The sequence below is a fragment of the Diabrotica virgifera genome, chromosome 5 (genome assembly GCF_917563875.1).
Source record: "Diabrotica virgifera virgifera chromosome 5, PGI_DIABVI_V3a".
Taxonomy (NCBI): Eukaryota; Metazoa; Arthropoda; class Insecta; order Coleoptera; family Chrysomelidae; genus Diabrotica; species Diabrotica virgifera.
In genome coordinates, this window is record NC_065447.1 from 62,948,760 (window position 1) to 62,968,398 (window position 19,639).

The 19,639-nt window shown below is 32.3% G+C and overlaps 1 protein-coding gene across 1 annotated transcript in view; it reads left to right on the plus strand.

The window, feature by feature from the left end:
* The window catches only part of LOC114325150 (uncharacterized), a 61,650-nt gene extending 44,887 nt beyond the window's left edge, over nt 1-16,763 (plus strand). The window contains exons 3-5 of the mRNA XM_028273105.2: nt 1,651-1,858; nt 5,407-5,551; nt 16,550-16,763. Coding sequence (XP_028128906.2) covers nt 1,651-1,858; nt 5,407-5,551; nt 16,550-16,730 — 534 coding nt within the window. The 3' untranslated portion in view covers nt 16,731-16,763. The remainder of the gene's footprint in view (nt 1-1,650; nt 1,859-5,406; nt 5,552-16,549) is intronic.
* Nucleotides 16,764-19,639: the final 2,876 nt, after the last annotated feature.

The following is a 19,639-nucleotide window of genomic DNA, read 5'->3' on the forward strand; positions in this document are numbered from 1 at the left end:
GAACGATTTAGACTCAGTGCATTGAAAAGAGATAGGTACAAAGAAAGACGATTGGGTATGTCTTCACATATTTTAAGTACAATTTCTGACGTTTTGGTTTGTTTACTTTTGTGGCTGTCAGTTTGTTGAATTTTTTGCTATTATTTTGTCGAATTTTTGCATTTTGAAGTTTTTTATAGTATACAAACAGTTGTTTTCACAACTAGTTTTAAATTGGAGTTAGAATTGATGTAATAAGTTTATGTTATTTTACGATAAATTTTGACAACGTACAAAGCTAATCTCATTGTTGACACAGTTGAATGCTTGTGTTTAAGGTTCCGCCAAAGTGAATAAAATAACAAAAAAAAATATGTTATCGAATTTTTTTATAAATTGTTTATTTATTTATTAATCAATGATAATAAAATAATTTATTAACCTACTTCAAATGTAGCTGTAATTATGCACCAAAATTTTAAAGCAAAACTTAAATTTGACATTCTATTTATTTGATAACGTCAAATTTTATACTATAACCCGTGATCGGAATAATATCCACGTGCCGTTGCGTTTAGTATTTTGTTGTTTGTTTGGGTTTATATGACTGCGGACACTAAATCCATTCGCCAATTTTACTATTTTTTATTTTATTAGTCATTTTTTCGTATCTTATCCTAAAACTAATACTAATATAACAAACAATTCTACTAATAAATAATTATTTTTGTATTTTTTTTTAATAATTTTTTTTATATATATATTTTTATTAATTTTTTTCCAAATGATGTTCTCAGAGTTCCACAGCAAAAACTGCAACATTCTTCTTTAGCCCTCTACTTCATTCGAAAGCTATTTTACTATGGACTGTCCAAGTTCGTCATTCATTTTTATCTACATATTTTTTTTTTATATTTTTTTTAATTATTATATTTTTTTTTTCTATTTTTTTTTATATATCTTTTTTATATTTTTTCTTTCTTTTTTTTTATTATTTTTTTTTTATTTTTTTTTATTTTTTTTTTATTTTTTTTTTATTTTTTTTTTATTTTTATTTTATTATTTTTTTTTTATATTTCTTTTCTTTTTTTTTCTTTTCTTTTCTTTTCTTTTCTTTTTCTTTTAACATATAACAATTTACAAGAAATACTTACTCTATATTTTACAATTACAATTTAAGCTTAATATCTAAAATATGTTTATACAATAGTCGGTATACCAACTCATTATTTTCTAATGTTAATAAATAATTTAAATTAATGGGATGGTGGACATCAGTCAAAGAATTTTAAAGTTGCGTTTAGTAAATTTCCGACTTATTTCGTATGCTTTAAATGATGACGCACGGGTAAAGACTCGCGGACTCAACTGTACATATATTATTATATATACAGTTTTCTCATTCCCTTAGGCCAAAAATATTCAGCTACATTGCCGTATTTTGACGTTTATTTGTGTCAGTCGAAATGAGTTGTGAATTTTGAGTGCCCCTTAATGCTAATAACCGTATTGTCCTCGAGAGAGCTCAGTTGCCAAAAGTATCTCAATATAATACAATGTATGTATTTATGTATCTAAATATATACAATGTATGTTTCCTATGTCCAGCTGAACGATTTACGTGCTGTATATTTATAATATATTCTTATATATTTATGTATATATTTATAGCCTCAAGAGATAGAAGAATCTGTCAAAGGAATATTTGAGAACATTCAGGATGACGAAGAAATCGGGGCTGTTCTTTACGATTTTGACGCAAATTTAACTTACATAAAGCTGCAAAAAGTTCTTACCTACTTAAAGAGAAAAGATTGCTTGTTTTTCATAGCTGCAGCAGACAAAGCTCTTCCTGTTGGACCTATAGGACCATTAATAGGTAATACATATTATTTGCTAGACTGACTTAATATATTTATTCTCTATTTAATTCTCACTTACAATATGCATCCTCCCTCACCTGTCTTCTTCATCGCTTCTGTGCTGTCATATCCCAGGATCTCCTCGGTATATCCCTAACTCATCTAACAGGTGGTACCCACTTCTTAGTATACCCCCAACTCTTTTAATAGGTCGTCCATACTTCCAAACTTTCTGAGATAATTTTTACATTGATATTCTTCTCAAGTACTGGAACAACTGGAAGTAAATGGGGAGCCAATACTTCGTCGATGATAAGGCCTCACCTCTGGCCTTTTGTTACTCTGCAGCAGGTAATGCTTATCCGATCTGGCAAAAATTTGCACACGCTAAACAAGTAGATACAGCATTAAAAGGGCATGCAGAATAATTACGAGACACTTAAGGCCAATCTCAACAGATACGTTTCAATATTTGGCTGGTAAAGCCCCTCAGAGCACTAGACGTACTACTGCAACCAACATCGAAAGAAATGTTCCGTGGTGTTGAGTGTGTGATCTTATTGACCACGGAAACAATTAAATGGAATTAAAATAAACATAATAATAAAAACAACAGTCAATAATATATTTATTTATTTTGGTAAAAAGGCAGTGGCGGATCCAGCATCCGTAAGATTGGCTAAATTTCTATGAAAAATAGATTAATAAATTAATGTTTTTACAATCTTTACATATAACTTGATTTGATAGGGGGGCCGATCGTCCCCATTGCCCTCCCCTGGATCCGCCACTGTAAAAAGGCGTGCTTTGCTTATATCTCGTAAGGGTTTGTTCTTATTTTTTCCAGCGAGGGTTTTATGACCGACCGGACTGCCAGCTGTGTATCTACTGAACTCTACCACAAACACTAATCTGTCATTATGTGGTTCTACCATATGGCCAGACAGGCGACAATTTATCAAATCTGGTGTTTTTAAAACTGCAAAGGAATTTTACCTGAAATAGGGATATGGTTTGGCCCTTCTATGCATATGGATTGTATATTAGGAACGAAACACATGTGAATTTTAAATGACCCATATTATTTCGTTCAGAAAGGAAAGTTAATATTTAAAACTAGCAATTAAAAAAATAGTAAAATAGTAATTGAAGTGTGTCGCCACATAAATAAGATGGAAACAAATGAGGCGCATTCACTATACGGACACCAGCCACCAAGAAGGCGGTTTGAGTCACCAGAGACCTGAAGGGAAAGGTATGGAAGAGATTAAATAGAACCAGAAGCGGAGTTGATAATACGAAAAAATAATCTGGCTGGATGGGATTATCTCGTTGGCCTGCCCACCCTATTCAAATTCGTAGAACCAGAAACCATATAACATTTATATAGCTGCCCACATTGCCCGGCGACCCTTTATATTGGAATAACTCCTTTTGGCGCAGGAAAATGTCATTAAAGTTGCCCAGTGAGATCACGTTTAATATGTTTAAATTCTTAGGGTTTTGTTATCATCATCATCATCATCATCATTAGCAGTTTTGAGTCCACTCCTGAATAGAAGCCTCCCGTAAATAATTCCATTACATCGGCACTTGAGCACCCTGAATCAAGTTTTGCTGAATGCACTTGATGTCTTCCGACCATCTTATTGGAGGACTTCTTCGATTACAATAAGCTTCGTGTCTAGGTCTCCATTCTAAAATTTTATTGGTCCATCTTCCGTCTTGGAATCTGGAAACATGTCCCGCCCAGTTCCATACCAGCGTTGTAATTCTTTCAACTAAGTCCGTATCACCAGTTTTCTCCTATTTTATTTGAAATTTTTGTCTCTGAGGAATATATGTTCAGCATTAACCTCTCCATTGCTATTTGTGCCACTTGTATTTTATTGACTACTTTTCTGACAAGGCTCAATGTTTCTGCTCCATACGTTACAAATCTAAGCATACACTGATCAAAGACCTTCTTTTTTAAGCACTTGGGAATATCTGACCCAAAGACTTCTCTCAGTTTTCCGTCAGCTGCCAATGTTTGATTATCTCTTCCTAATTTAATCTCGTACCCAGATATTTATAGGTATACATTTGTTGTTTATAGGTATACATAATCTGCGTGCCATTAGTTGAGATGTTTTTGACCAGTACAAGGTTGGTTATGCATTATGTTTTAGAAAAGTTAAATTTAAGGCCAACTAAAAGTCTTGAAGAAATTGGTAGGCATGATCTACCCGGTCTGCAATAAGGACTATGTCGTCTGCAAAGCTCACATCAAGTTGTTCAGAAACTCCCCATTTATGTTGACTCCAATATTTTTCCAGTTATTGTTTCTCATAGCATTCTGATAAAGTCGTGAATGGTTTAGGAGAAATGGTGTCTCCTTGCCTAATATCCATCTCTAAGAGAAATGTATTTGTGTCGCCATAGTATACTCTCAATGCAGCTGTTGCGCTATTATATATATTCCGAAGAAGAGTTGTGTACCTATGATAAATACTGCACTCTGAAGGAACTCTTAACATAGAGCTATGCTGGACTGAGCCAAACGCTTTCCCAAAATCTACAAATACTATTATCAATGGGCTTGTTGTATTCTGTAACCTTCTCTATTAAGGATTTTATTACTTGTAGGTGGCCATTCGTTTCAAATCCACTCCTAAATCAGGCTTGCTCTAGTGGTTTTTAAAAATCAGCTTAGGTCCCAGTCTGTTAGCAATTACTCTCATAAAGAGCTTATATAAATGAGATAAAAACCTGATAGGTCTGTAGTTTCCAATTTTTGTTACATCTCCTCTTTTATGCAATACAAATTATCATAATGGCACTATTCCATTTTCTAGTGTAATTCTTTCAAAGAGGAATTATAAAGAGTTTTAAAGCTTTTTTTCGCCTCCTAGTTTTATTATTTCACTCAAAAATGCTATCTTCTCCAGGTGTTTTGTTGTTCTTCATACCTTTTAACGCTGATTCAATTTCCTCTTCGGTTATAGGTATCTTGAAGATTCTCTGATCATTGATTTTGAATGGTTTGGATTTTTACCTCTGGTTTTTGTTGTATACCTACATCAGGTTATAATGTTTGTTTCTCTTAGTTATATATGTATGTAAATTAATTTCTAATTTATTCAAAGACGCTTTAAACACAAAATAAATAACGTAGACACCGAATGGGGGGCAAGAGAAAAGACGGTGAAATTGAGTTTTGTTAACCGTAAAGTGCAAAGGGCCGTGTAAAAAAGTTTAGTTATATAAATGCACAGAGCAATGGCATATACATAAATACCAAGGGTTCGTTTTAGAAGGTTACTGAGATTAATAGAATTAAAATAAAAATAACTGTACTGAAGAGGTAAAAAAGACTTTCTTTTGTAAGAAGTGGTATATATATATAAATTTTTTATTAAAAATTTCTTATAAAAGATCCAAGTTGGACTAAAAGTACGGTCTTAAATTACAAATTTTAAGCCATTTGTAATTTGGACTTATTCAGATGCGACAAATCTGAACTCGATCTTTAAAGATTACAAATATGTAAGGTATGTTACAAATAACTGATTTTCCCTTTTAGGTAATAAATTTTTTTATACATGTTTATCTGAGATAAGTGGAAGACAACCAGTTCAATTGGCAAAACCATCACATCTTTACAACCAATATGTAGCCGAAAAATTAAATGTGACTGATCCAAAACGTACACTTTTTATCGGAGATGTGTAGGTATACCCTATTCCACGAACATACGCCTGTTTTGGATTACTTCGACAACGAATATTTTACTGTGCAAAATGAGAAGAACGAAAGTAAATTGCAAATTACATTGTTGTTTATTGGAATAATTATTAGCGCCATTTACTTTCGTACTTCTTATATTGCACAGTAAATTATTCGTTGCCGAAGTAATGCAAAACAGGCGTATGCTCGTGGAATGGCCCATATATTATTATACAAAGTGAGATTTATGTATGGAAAGCCTCAATTATCTAGGATACCATATTATTCATATTATTCAGTAGAAGAGTTTCTTAATGACTAACTAAGAAATCACAGTAATGTACAAGTAACTTAAGTGTATTTATCTATATTTGGGTGTCACATACAGCAGCTTAAACTTATTAGTTCCTTTGTTTGTGTTTTATTATATGTTGTATGTTCAATTTTGCAATTTATAGTAATTTTGCAATATATTGGTTTTGTTTTTTACTTCACTTTTTTAACTTGTTTATATTTTTTTTATTGACGATTTATCTAATTTCATAAAATTGTATTTGTTATTGTTATGTATATCTTTTTTGTGACTCTATGTTAAGCTTTGTCCATAAAATTGTATAATTTTCAGTGACAATAAAGCATATTTCTATTCTATTCTAGGAACGATTTTTAGATTTTGGTGAGTAAGAGTCTTCTAATGCGGCCGATATTATAGTGGTACAGTAGAGCGTCGATAATCTCAACTAAGTGGTACAGGGGTAGTTCGGATTATCAAATTGTTCGGATATATCGAACATATGTTCAAAATACATACAAAGATCATAAACATAGTACATATAGTGGAACGTGGAACCCCGATAAGTCGGCTTCCGATAACCCAGAAGTCCGGCTAACCCGGACCGATTTTCATCAGACAAAACAAACATTTTTTACTTTGACTGAGTTTTTTACCAAGAAATAAACAATACTATACAGTGATGAGCGCGCTAATAACCGGCAAAATAGCACAAAAGATGGAAAACGTATTAAGTTGTGAGTTAAAAAGAAATGAAGCTAGTCGAGCTGGGAGATTTAGCGATATTAACATATAAATTCACATTATATTGATTGTTTCCCACCTTTAGACGTATCGGACGAGTTTGGCAACTGCCACTGTCACAGTGACAGTTTTAGTTGACATACTCCTCTGATACGTGTAAAGGTGGGAAACAAGCAATATAATGTAAATTTATAAGTTAATATCGCTAAATTTCCCAGCTTCACTAGTTTCATTTCTTTTTATCTCACAACTTAATACGTTTTCCATCTTTTGTGCTATTTTGCCGGTTATTAGCGCGCTCATCACTGTATAAAACTGTACGTAATTTAGATGTACAGTGGAACCCCGATAAGTCGGCCCCCGATAACCCGGAAGTCCGGCTAACCCAGACCGATTTTCATCAGATAAACATTTTGATTTTCAATATTTTGTATTTTGACAACGACCCGATTTGGGTGTCGCGAAACGTTAATAAAATTATTTTTCAATTTAATTGTGGCTTATTCCCATCAAAATAGTTAATTATCAGACAGACCTTTCAACAATAAAAATGTATGTAATATAATATTTGAGAGATAATGTGTATGTGTGTAATTTGAACTATACGATATTAAAAATGACTCATAGCACACGCCGCAGAAACAACAGGCACCTGTCTGTAGTACCTATTCCTTTTTATTTCAAACTGTCTTAGCATTGTTTAGGAAAGACTATTTAAAAAATTCTTTTATAAACAATGGTCTTTAGTTTTCACTGTTCTTAAATAACATTACATCGTTGTGACTGTATTGTGTGTCTTGTATTGTTCGCTTCCGTTTGCTTACGTTTGTGTTTGGTGTTTTTTTTTTAGTAATTTTGATGAGTAGGTACTGTGCATATTTATAAATATATTTCATGTTACTTCAATTCTAACGGAGTTTATCTGTAAGTATACCGTATTTTATTAATTTTTACCATATTCTCCGGCTATCTCGGATTTTCGATAACCCGGATCGGCGGCGGTCCCGATTAATCCGAGTTATCGAGGTTCCACTGTACTGTGCATATGTGTATTTCATGTTTTTGCAATTATAATGTGTATTTGTTTATTATTGATAAGTATTTTATTAATTTTTACTATATTCTCCGGCCATCCCGGATTTTCGATAACCCGGATCGGCCGCGGTCCCGATTAATCCGATTTATCGAGGTTCCGCTGTATGTACATATGTACACATGTATGTACATACGTTTTAGTTACAAGGAATAAAACACCTGCATAATAAACAAATATATTGTATGTATTTCTGCATAAACAAAACAAAAATCCGCGGTCATATTTTGCCCGTATTGTCATATTAAATCCAGAAATTCGGTCCGCGATCATATTTTTTAATTTTATAATTTTTTGAGTTCGGATTAGCGAATGTTCGGATTACCAAGGTTCGGATTCTCGACGCTCTACTGTATTTACATTGTTGTCTGATCTTCCGTTTTTCTGGAAATCTAATGAAGTTTCTTATTTCAAATGGAACACCCTTTATATTTTCTGCGTTTTGAAATCCTTAAGAAATACTAATTATTTTTCATCTATATTCCCTATACCTAAATGCCATAATTTCGAATTCATTTCTACATTTATTAAAAAAAATTTAAACAAATTATAAAAATCAATTTTTTCGGGCCAGTAGACATTGTTTTTGGTTCTTTGGATCATTGGAAATAAAAAAGGCTTTTTGTAATTTTTCTCTAAAGTTAATCCTTTCGGAGTTATAAACAATTTAAAGCTTAAAAAAAATCGAAAAATTACGATTTTCAAGGTAAAAAAACATAAATAAAAATATTATTCTTGAAACTACGAAGTACCTAAATTCAAGTTCAAGCCTTTTTTTATCAGATAACGATAAGTAACTTGGGATTATTTCATTTTAAACATTGATTTTTAGTTGTTAATTATCGACAGTCCTCTCATATGCGCTTCATTCATTAAGAATTAAAAAACAATGTTAAAGAATAAAACATTCCAAAAATTCTTATAGAGAGCTGATAGAAAAAGGTTTGAGTTTGAATTTAGGTCTTTCTTAATTTCAAAAATTACATTTTTAACTTATGTTTTTGAATCTTGAAAATCGTCATTTTTCGTTCCTCTTTTTAAGTTTTAAATTGTTTATAACTCGAAAACTATTAACTTTACAGAAAAATTACAAACGACCTTTTTTGTTCCCAAATGATCCAATAAACTTTAAATAATGTATACGCGGGCCGAAAAAATTAAGTTTTATAATTTGTTTAAAATTCTTTTTTAAAATAAATGTAGCAATAACTCCGAAATTATGGTATTTAGGTATAGGAAATATAACATCAAAAATAATCAGTATTTCTTAAGGACTTCAAATCGCAAAAAATATATAGGGTGCTCTATTTGAAATAAGAAAGTTTATTAGATTTCCAGAAAAACGGAAGACCTAATAACAATGTAATTTCCACTATAATATCGGCCGCATTAGAAAACACTTACCCATCAAAATATATAAAAATCGTGAAAGCGGTTTCCGAGATAATTGAGATTTTCCATACATAAAATTCATTCTGTATATTTATTTTGTAGATAATATTGAAATTTATTTGCTTTTGAAAATTATTCGTACAAGAATAAAAACGCGGGAAAAATGAGTGGCGCACACAATATTCCAGCTACAAAAGATCTGATATAAATATTACGTGGCGCAAACAATCTTCTTCTTCAAGTGCCGTCTCCTAATCGGAGGTTGGATATCATCATCACTATCTTTACTCTATCTACCGCTGTTCTAAAGAGTTCTATAGAACTGCATTTAAACCAGCCCCTTAAATTCTTCAATCATGACACTCTCCTTCTTCCTATACTCCTTCCGCCTCTTATCTTTCCCTGTATTATCAGTCTTAGCATTTCATATCGCGGTCTCCTCATTACGTGTCTTGTAACTAAGATATTGTAACTTTCTTATTTTTATTGTGTTTATTATTTCGCATTCTTTACCCATTTCTCGCAATACTTCCGTGTTCGTTTTCTTCTGTGTCCATGCTATTTTTTATATTCATTTTTATTCCATATTCTTTACGGAAATTATTTGTTTTGTTTAGTAGTGATCGCGAACATCCATTAGTGGATTGCATAAGAAGAAGAAGAAGAAGTTTAGTAGTAGTTGGAGTTGTTCAGCAGAGCTTGCCATAATCACGGTGTCATCTGCATATCTATCATGTTGTTAATAGATCTTCCTTTAATTATTATTCCTTCACTTTGAGATAGCAATGCTTCTTCAAAAATGGCTTCACTATATGCATTAAAGAGTAAGAGAGACATAATACATCCCTGCCTAACTCCTCTCCCAATTTCAATTTCTGGACTGGGTTCGTTATGTATTACAATTTGTGCTCTTTGATTCCAGTAAAGGTTTGTTATTATTCGTAAGTCCCTTTTGTCTATGTTTTTTGTCTTTAGAATTTGGACTAATTTTTCATGTCTTACTTTGTTAAAAGCTTTCTCAAAATCAAAGTAGCAAACATGCACATCCACATTCATGTCCATGCATCTTTGAGCTAACACATTAAAAGCAAATAACGCCTCTCTGGTTCCTAGTCCGTTTCTGAACCCAAACTGACTGTCATCTATTCCTTCTTCTAGTTTTTTATTTATACGACCATGTATTATTTTCAAGAATAATTTGAGAATGTGACTTATTAATAATATCATTAATAATACTATTGTTCTGTATTCACTGCAATCTTTAGCGTTTGTATTTTTAGGGATAGCAAAAAAGGTTGAGAGTAACCATTGTTTTGGTAGGTTTCCTGTTTTGTACACTGTGTGAAACAAGTCTACGATGGTTTACTGTAAAGAGACCGAAATCATTAGACTGAAAGCAGTAGACCGAACTCATTAGACCGAAAACCACTTTACCGAAACCTCACTAGACCGAACAGCAGAAGACCGAAAAGCAGTTATTTTTACTTGTCGCAGTAATAGAGATAAGACTAATGTAATTATAAGTAAATGTTATTTGGATGGTTATTATAAACAGTTAAAATGGTGTTAACGTCACTCTACCCTTAATTTATTTTTACCTTCACTAATTTGTTTAACGAATTAAAATTGTTTCATATCAGACTGTACAGAGTAACAATTTACAAAGTCTATATATAAAATAGTACAAAAAAATATAATAAACAAAAAGACAGATATACAAAATCTTAGCATAATTTACTGCAATCGTTTTTAATTTATGTACCATTTCTGTCTAATGCTGTTCGGTCTAGTGAGGTTTCGGTAAAGTGCTTTTCGGTCTAATGAGTTCGGTCTACTGCTTTCGGTCCAATTGTCGTATACGGTCTACGATAATGTCTAAGGTTTCATCATTTATGCATTTTAAGCTTTCTACTGGGATTTGGTCTGGACCTACTGCTTTACCATTTTTGCTGTTTTGTAATGCCGATTTAATTTCTTTTTTTAATAACTTTAAAACCGTATCATCTTCTACTTCGACTTCCATTTGCTCTGTTCTATTGCCTTTGAACAATTCATTTATGTATTCTGTCCATCTCTTTAATTTTTCGTTAGTACTCAACACAAGTTTTCCATCTGTATCTTTTAATATTCCCGGTTTTCTTTTTCTGTTGTTCTGAGTTAATTTCTTAATTATTTTATGTGTGTTAAAATTATCATGTCTTTTCTGGTGTTCTTCTATATCTGCGCATTGCTCTTTAGTCTGCTTAATTTTGGATTTTACTTATTTATCCACATTTTTATACATCTCATTATCTTTGTTTTTATGCTGACGTCTTTCTTCCATTAAATCTAAGATTTCCTCTGTAATCCACTGTTTCTGTTTGTATCTTGTTGGTGTAAGAATTTCTTTTTGACGTTTATCTATTTCTGTCTTTATTAATAACCATTTTGGCGCAACAATGTACATAGATATTTTCATTTTGATGGAAAATAAAATAGTAGTTTTATTTTCAAAGATTTCTTCATACTTTTGTTAAATTTAACTCAATTTACTCTTTTATGACGCGTCTTTTAAAAATCTTTCAAAGCAAAACTAAAACTTTATTTCCCATCAAAATGAAGATACATTTTTCGCCACGATGCAACCGATACATACCCTGCTTAAATAATTTTCGTGGCTGTAGTTCGAAGAATTATTTTACAGAATTTTGTATTTTTTATGCTCTAATATGCGGATATATATGTGGATGCTCTAATATCTTCCATGCCTTTCGTTGTAGATGTACTTTCACGACTTTGAGGCGAGTATTGTCGGGCAGATGAACGACACCTTGTGAGAGCTTCTCTGAACGTTTTCCTCTTAATCCTTGATGAAGCTTGTTCAAAGTTTCATTATACAGGTTTTCGTTGATATGAACTCAAGGTCCTGTAAACTCAATCAGCAGAGGTCCTTTAGGCTGACAAAAATGTTAACATATCTTCTCTGATAGCCATAAACGTCAAACAGTACTCGATAAAATCGGTTTCTATCTTATCTTTTGTGTTGTATTATGAAATGTGCGAGAATGAAAAATTTCGGCAAAAGCTTTACGCTTTGATGTAATTAAAAACCCAATATGTGACACAAGAGCACAATTCGTTAAACCCTCTGTACATGAATCGGTATCAGTAGGATCTTACATATTTCGGCATAACCCTGCCTCGTCAAAGATTCGGGTAGATACTGTAACAATCAAACGAGCGATTTGTATTTATGTACGATTTTATTAATTTATTTATACAAGTTTATTTTACAAATTTCAAGTTTAAACTAAACCTATTTCCAAAATCCGTTCCTATTTATAGCTTAGAGAATTATTTCTCGAAGATTCTGCCCATCTCTAGTTATTGTCCCGACATTCGGAGAACTGAGCCCAGAGCACGCCAAATAGAATTCTATTTTGCTGACGTCACAAAATACAATTTCATAATGGGAGAATCGACGGTTGCTAGGAAACGTGACGTCACTAAAATAGAATTCTATTTTGCGTGCTCCCACAGCTGCTCTTCTTCTGGGCCTCGATTTTTGACCCTTCGCTTCGTTATCGAACGTATACGCTTCGTATCTGTTTAGTATACGAAGCGAATACGTTCGATAACGAAGCGAAGGGTCAAAAATCGAGGCCCTGTCCCGCTACATCGCGTCTGATCTAGAAAGATTGACGTGGAATGCGTGTGTGGAGATGGGACCTGTTATACGAGGGTCGGTCAAAAGTAATATTTTGTTACAATACAAATTCATATGCAGCTAGGTCAACAATGTATCTTTTCCAGCTTTGTATCAGCTTTTCCAAAAAGTAGATATAGGTAAATACCTATATCAATATGACCAGGCTATATGAAAAAAATTGCAAGAATTTAATACAGTTCTTAGTTCTGAGGTATTAAAGAAGATTATGTCGATACGGAAGACTGGTTTCAAATTCTCAACATTTTTAAAACATTGTTCCTAAAATAGTAGATTGTTATTAAAATTGTCCCTGATGATGTACAGCTGTGGCAATTGAATAGTTTACAGTCACGTTACCAGTGGCGGACCCAGAATAGGTTGATTAAAATTAAAAAATCAAAATAAAATAAATCCATTTTACAAAATGTAACAAGATAAAAACTATCGAAAGAAATTTTTTTGAATAAAATTGAGTTAAAATGATTGAATCTGACAATTGCTCCTCGTTTTGCGGGTCATTCAAATGCCTATACGCTGTGAGCTCGTACGTAGAGGGGATATTTACAAATTCGCGAACGCCAGTAGTGACAAGTTTGTAAACGTTTACTGGAAATTTGACATAAATGTCAAAGTGATTAATTTAAAATTAAAATTAAAAACATTAATTATAAACAATATTAGTTGGTCAAAGCTGTGGTATATATTTTTACCTTAAATATACTTACGTTTTAAATACTGAATTTAAGTTTTTTTAATGTTCCGTAATATCTAATTATAAATAATCTATTATAATCTTAGCGCCATCTACACGATTATTGTCAAAGTATCCGAAGTAAGAAATTGATATTTTATCAATAGAACGTCAAAATGATTAGAAAAATCTTAAAAAAATCGATTACAATTTAATTACTTTTTTGCGTTGTAAATATTAAGCGATAACAATTAAATAATAAATTTAAAAATTACCGGTAAAAGTTTAATTAGTAACCGCTAGGAGCGACACCAGCGAAGCTCAGAGCGTATACGCTCTGAGCTTCGCTGGTGTCGCTCCTAGCGGATTAGTAATGCAACTTTCACCGGTAATTTTTAAATTTATTATTTAATTGTTATCGCTTAATATTTACAATTCAAAAAAGTAATTAAATTGTAATCGATTTTTTTAAGATTTTGCTAATCATTTTGACGTTCTATTGATGAAATATTAATTTCTTACTTCGGATACTTTCACAATTATCGTGCAAATGGCGTTAAAATTAATAGATTAATTTATAATTACACAAGAATAAAAAACCGCTAAATGCCGTAAAAATGAGTCGCGCATACAATATTCCAGCTACAAAAGATCTGATATGAATGTTACGTGGCGCGAAAATGTATTTTCATTTTGATGCAAAACAAAATTCTAGTTTTATTTTAAAAGATTTTTTCATAATATTTGCCCAATTTGAAGTAAAACGCCCCACAAAAGAGTAACTTTGATAGAGTTTGAATTTTGAAACTCTTTTGTGGCGCGTTTACTTCAAATTTAGCAAATTTAATGAAAAAATCTTTTAAAATAAAACTAGAATTTTGTTTTACATCAAAATGAAAATACATTTTCGCGCCACGTAGTATTCATATCAGATCTTTTGTAGCTGGAATATTGTATGCGCCATTCATTTTTACGGAATTTAGCGGTTTTTTATTCTTGTATCAGGAGTTTTTCAAAGTTATTTATAAATTAAATATATAAAGTTGAATGCAATGTTTCTCGATTACACGTTAAACTTTATAAATGGTCGCCTTCGTCGCATTATCTCCCAAATGATCTAGTATCTATCGAATATACACTAGATTTTTTTTCTATTCGAAATAGATTGAAAAAATATTGGGATGGCCGGTAAATTAACTCTGATTGCCCGTTGCCAGATCAAATTAGCGTCGTGACCATTACAACTACATAAACCATTTAGGGAATAATCGTTAATTTGATTAAACTTTTGTAGCTTAATAATTTCTAAACGGCTTAACCGATTTTGTTCACTAAACATGAGTTTGAAACGTATTGACAAGTAGGTAGTATCTTATGCATCTAAGGTCAAGTATGATAACTGAAGCTATTACAGGAATTATTGAGCTTGAAAACCGTTTTTCCCATAAGAAATAGATTTGATCATACTTATGAAGCCTATAACTTAAAAATTCGAATTTTCCCGGATACAAGGTATACACTGTTAGATTCGTCTAGAGTCCTTCTACAAACGCTCAGTCATTGGCGTCATTCGTAGGTTGAAATTTTGAGTAATTGTCGAAAAACCAAAACTTTTAAAGTTTAGTTTTTCAGTTTTTCGGCTATACTGAGCCGTGTGTATATCTGATCCTGACAGCTTAGACACCATTTGAAAGCTTAACTCAACGCTATTGATTTGGTGTATTTACTGTTCTCCTGTCTCTTCTTGAACCGAAGATACATACCTCCAAATAATATGTCGTTTTGTACCTACCAAGTCCTATAGTTGGCTTATGGGTAGTCAAAACTCACAAACTACACCGGTTCTGAATCGGCCATCACCCCCTCTTCCAACACAGAAAAAAAATGCAGATCGGTTTAACTTTTCCACACACATACATACATACATACATACATACATACATACATACATACATACATACATACATACATACATACATACATACATACATACATACATAAATACATACACACATACATACATACATATCCACAAACATTTTGCCTTTTTTAAATAAAAATTGACTCATATTTCTGAGCTCGGTAACTTTTGAACGGTATAACCGATTTTCAAAATTAGACATGCGTTGGAAAGGAAATGATCGCTTCTATTAGAAGCCGCAAAGGTCGGAGTTAGATTTTCGAAGTTTTTGGGAGTATTGAGGACGAGAACGAAAAACAGACCCTAAATAGGAAGGGCCGTAAAATCCACACCCTTGGACCAAAATGGATGGTTGACATATGAATGGGTGAGTCTTTTCCTGAGCTATAAGATGGGAGTTGGCCCAATCTTCAATTCAGTCAGATTTTTAGAAAATCGAAAATTTCGTGTATATATAGTGTCGCGTGTAGGGGGTGTAGGTGTGCGCCACTGGCGAGAACTGCCGTTCTCTAGTAATATTACGGAACATTAAGAAAACTTAAATTCAGTATTTAAAACGTAAGTATATATTTAAGGTAAAAATATATACCACAGCTTTGACCAACTAATATTATTTATAATTAATGTTTTTATTTTTAATTTTAAATTAATCACTTTGATATTTATGTCAAATTTCCAGTAAACGTTTACAGACTTGTCACTACTGTTGCTCGCGAATTTTTAAATATCCCCTCTACGTACGATCTCACAGCGTATAGGCATTTTGGATGCGTTTAATTGCTTTTTAGTTTATTTTTCAATGCGCGCGAAATTTTTGACAAGCAATTTGACATTTAGTAAATCCGTACGACACTGCCATTTTACAGTATTACAATATAAAAATCAGAGACATGTTAACCGTAGAGAATGCATACTGAGCATAAAAGCGTAACGCGCGGCAGTCGATCGGTGGTCTATCTATCTCTTTTTACGAAGCGATACCGCTCATATGACGGACAAAGATGGCTAGACCACTCAAAATGAATATTGACCAATGGCGTCTTTGATATCGGCGTTACACCTCGATGCACAGAGCAGCTCATTGCTAGCCTAATCTACAGGTTATTATATCTATGATAAAAATGAAGGTGTAAACTATCCAGTGACCGCAACTGTACATGGTTTGTTTTATTTTCGTAGGATCAACGAGGATATGGGATTTGGTACCGTAGGTGGGTACCAAAAACTTCTCGTTCTTAGCGGTACTACAAAAATGGATGATATTAAAGACTGGAAGCACCCAGAAGAGTACAAACCTACGTATTATATACAGAATCTAAGCGAACTGAATAAGATAATTAAAACTGTACACAAATTATGACAATGTTATTTGAAATAAATATATTATTTACAACTTTGTTTTTAATAATTATATTTAGTAGAGTTTGTCGATTCGATAGTCCAAGGATCTGGCAGATTCACTTCCAAATGATTAGTTTAGTAAGTTTATGATATGAATTACACTTCATACAAATTTAGTGTAATAACATACAAAAAATGATTTGTCTAAAGAATTTGTATCTAGGCAAAGAACGAGGATTGTCCAAACGCTACTGAACAACAAGGAATGTCAGCAGTTTTTGGTGCATTATTAAATGAATAAGTTAATCTAGATTAATATTATATTAAGATTATAGAATAAGAATTGTTAGAATTCTGTTAAGAATCTTCTAAGTAGCTTTTAGATTTCACAAGAAGTAAACCTTTATTGGTGTTTATCTTAATATGTATAAAATGTGACATTCCTTGTTTTTCCCTTGTACTCTTCAAATGTTTTAAGCATGATCCGTCGATGTTTGTACTCTTGACTTTCTTCTTCTTCAGGTGCCATCTCCGCTACGGAGGTTGGCAAACATCATAGCTATTTTCATTTTTGAGGCAGTAGCTCTAAATAGTTGTTTTGAGCTGCATCCAAACCATTCTCTTAGGTTCTGTAGCCATGAAATTTGTCTTCTTTCGATGCTTCTTCTGCCATATATCCTTCCTTGCATCATGAGTCACAGGATGCCATACTTCTCGCCCCGCATCACGTGTCCGAGATACTATAGCTTTCTTTCTTTAATTGTAAGTTCAACTTCCTTCTCTTTACCTATTCTTCTCAGTACTTCATTGTTCGTAACTCTATCTACCCAGGAAACCCTCATAATTCTTCTATAGGTCCACATTTCAAAGGTGATTAGTCGTCTCATTGTCTCATTTGCTATGGAACTCTAAGGACCTCATTGCGTTCTTTATGAATGAATAGAAAAAAAAGTTTGACTGGCTAATTGACAGCCAAGTCTATGCCATAAAACCAAAAAAAAGTCGTCTCATTGTCTCTACATTTAACGTAAATGATTCCACTCCATAGTATAGTACACTGTATACGTAACATTTTGTTAGGCGTACTTTAAAAGCTAATGTTAAATCTTTGCTACATAGGATCCTTTTCATTTTCATAAAATTAGAAAGTGCTTTTTTGATTCTGACTTTGATTTCTGCAGTGTAGTCATTATTTTTTGTTATAAGTGTCCCTAGGTAAGTATACTATTTTACTCTTTTGATCTGCTGGCCCTCTACTATTAAGATTTCTTTAGTATTATGGTTGTTTTTATAGTCCAGAAAGCCACTGCGCATCCGCTAGGAAAAATATTCTAATTCGGATTTTTTGCACAATCTTACTCAAAAAGGACTCCTTTTAACAAATTTGAATGTTGCCAGGACCAAAAGGTGGTCAAAAATTTTTTAAACGTTTTTTTTTTGTTTTTTTCCTAAAATTATTTTTTTGCATGGAAAAAAGTTTTTTAAAGTTTTTTGGATCATTCTAAACAGAAAAGATCTTTAGTGACTTTTCTCTAAAAATGATAGTTTTTGACATATAAGCGATTAAAATTTGAAAAATTGCGAAATCGGCCATTTTAACCCTCAAAAACTATGTGAAAAACTGAAAATTTGAATGTTGCCAAGGTAGGTAGATATTCTTTAAACATCGATTGATGAAATCCCGAAGAGTTTTTTGCAATACAATATTCAAAACTCCTTTGTTTTTTAATTGCTAATCAAGCGTGCGCGACACTATTTTCCACCGACAGTATGGTGCAAATGAAAGGAATAAATTCGTTATTTCGTAAACCGGTGACTTAAGGAAAAATCCCGAAACAGGTCGATTTTTATTTTTAAGTTATGATATTGTGGCATATATGGTATACTAGTGACGTCATCCGTATGGGCGTGATGACGTAATCGATGATTTTTTAAATGAGAATAGGGGTCGTGTGGTAGCTCATTTGAAAGGTTCTTCAATTATCTATTCAGTAATGAAAACATTTACATAATTATTTATACAGGGTGTCCTTCTACTTCTTTTTTTGTCAAATAATTTAATTCAATAAAATTTTTTTGGACACCCTGTATAAATAATTATATAAATGTTTATATTACTGAATAGAGAATTGAAGAACCTTTCAAATGAGCTAGCACATGACCACTATTCTCATTTAAAAAAATCATCGATTACGTCATCACGTCCAGATGGATGACGTCACTAGTATACCATATATGCTACAATATCATAACTTAAAAATAAAAATCGACCTGTTTCGGGATTTTTCCTTTAAGTCGCCGGTTTACGAAATAACGAATTTATTCCTTTCATTTGCACCATACTGTCGGTGGAAAATAGTGTCGCGCACGCTTGATTAGCAATTAAAAAACAAAGGAGTTTTGAATATTGTATTGCAAAAAACTCTTCGGGATTTCATCAATCGATGTTTAAAGAATATGTACCTATCTTGGCAACATTCAAATTTTCAGTTTTTTATATAGTTTTTGAGGGTTAAAAATGACCGATTTCGCAATTTTTCAATTTTTAATCGCTTATATGTCAAAAACTATCATTTTTAGAGAAAAGTCACCAAAGAGCTTTTCTGTTTGGAATGATCCAAAAAACCTAAAAAAACTTTTTTCCATGCAAAAAAAATAATTTTAGGAAAAAAAACAAAAAAAAAAACGTTTAAAAAATTTTTGACCACCTTTTGGTCCTGGCAACATGCAAATTTGTTAAAAGGAGTCCTTTTTGAGTAAGATTGTGCAAAAAATCCGAATTAGAATATTTTTCCTAGCGGATGCGCAGTGGCTTTCTGGACTATTACTAATTTTCATAAACTTCGTCTTTTTGATATTGAGAGAGAGAGTCCGTACTCCCTACTACACTTTACTATTTTACTCATGAGTCTTTACAGGTCTTGTAAA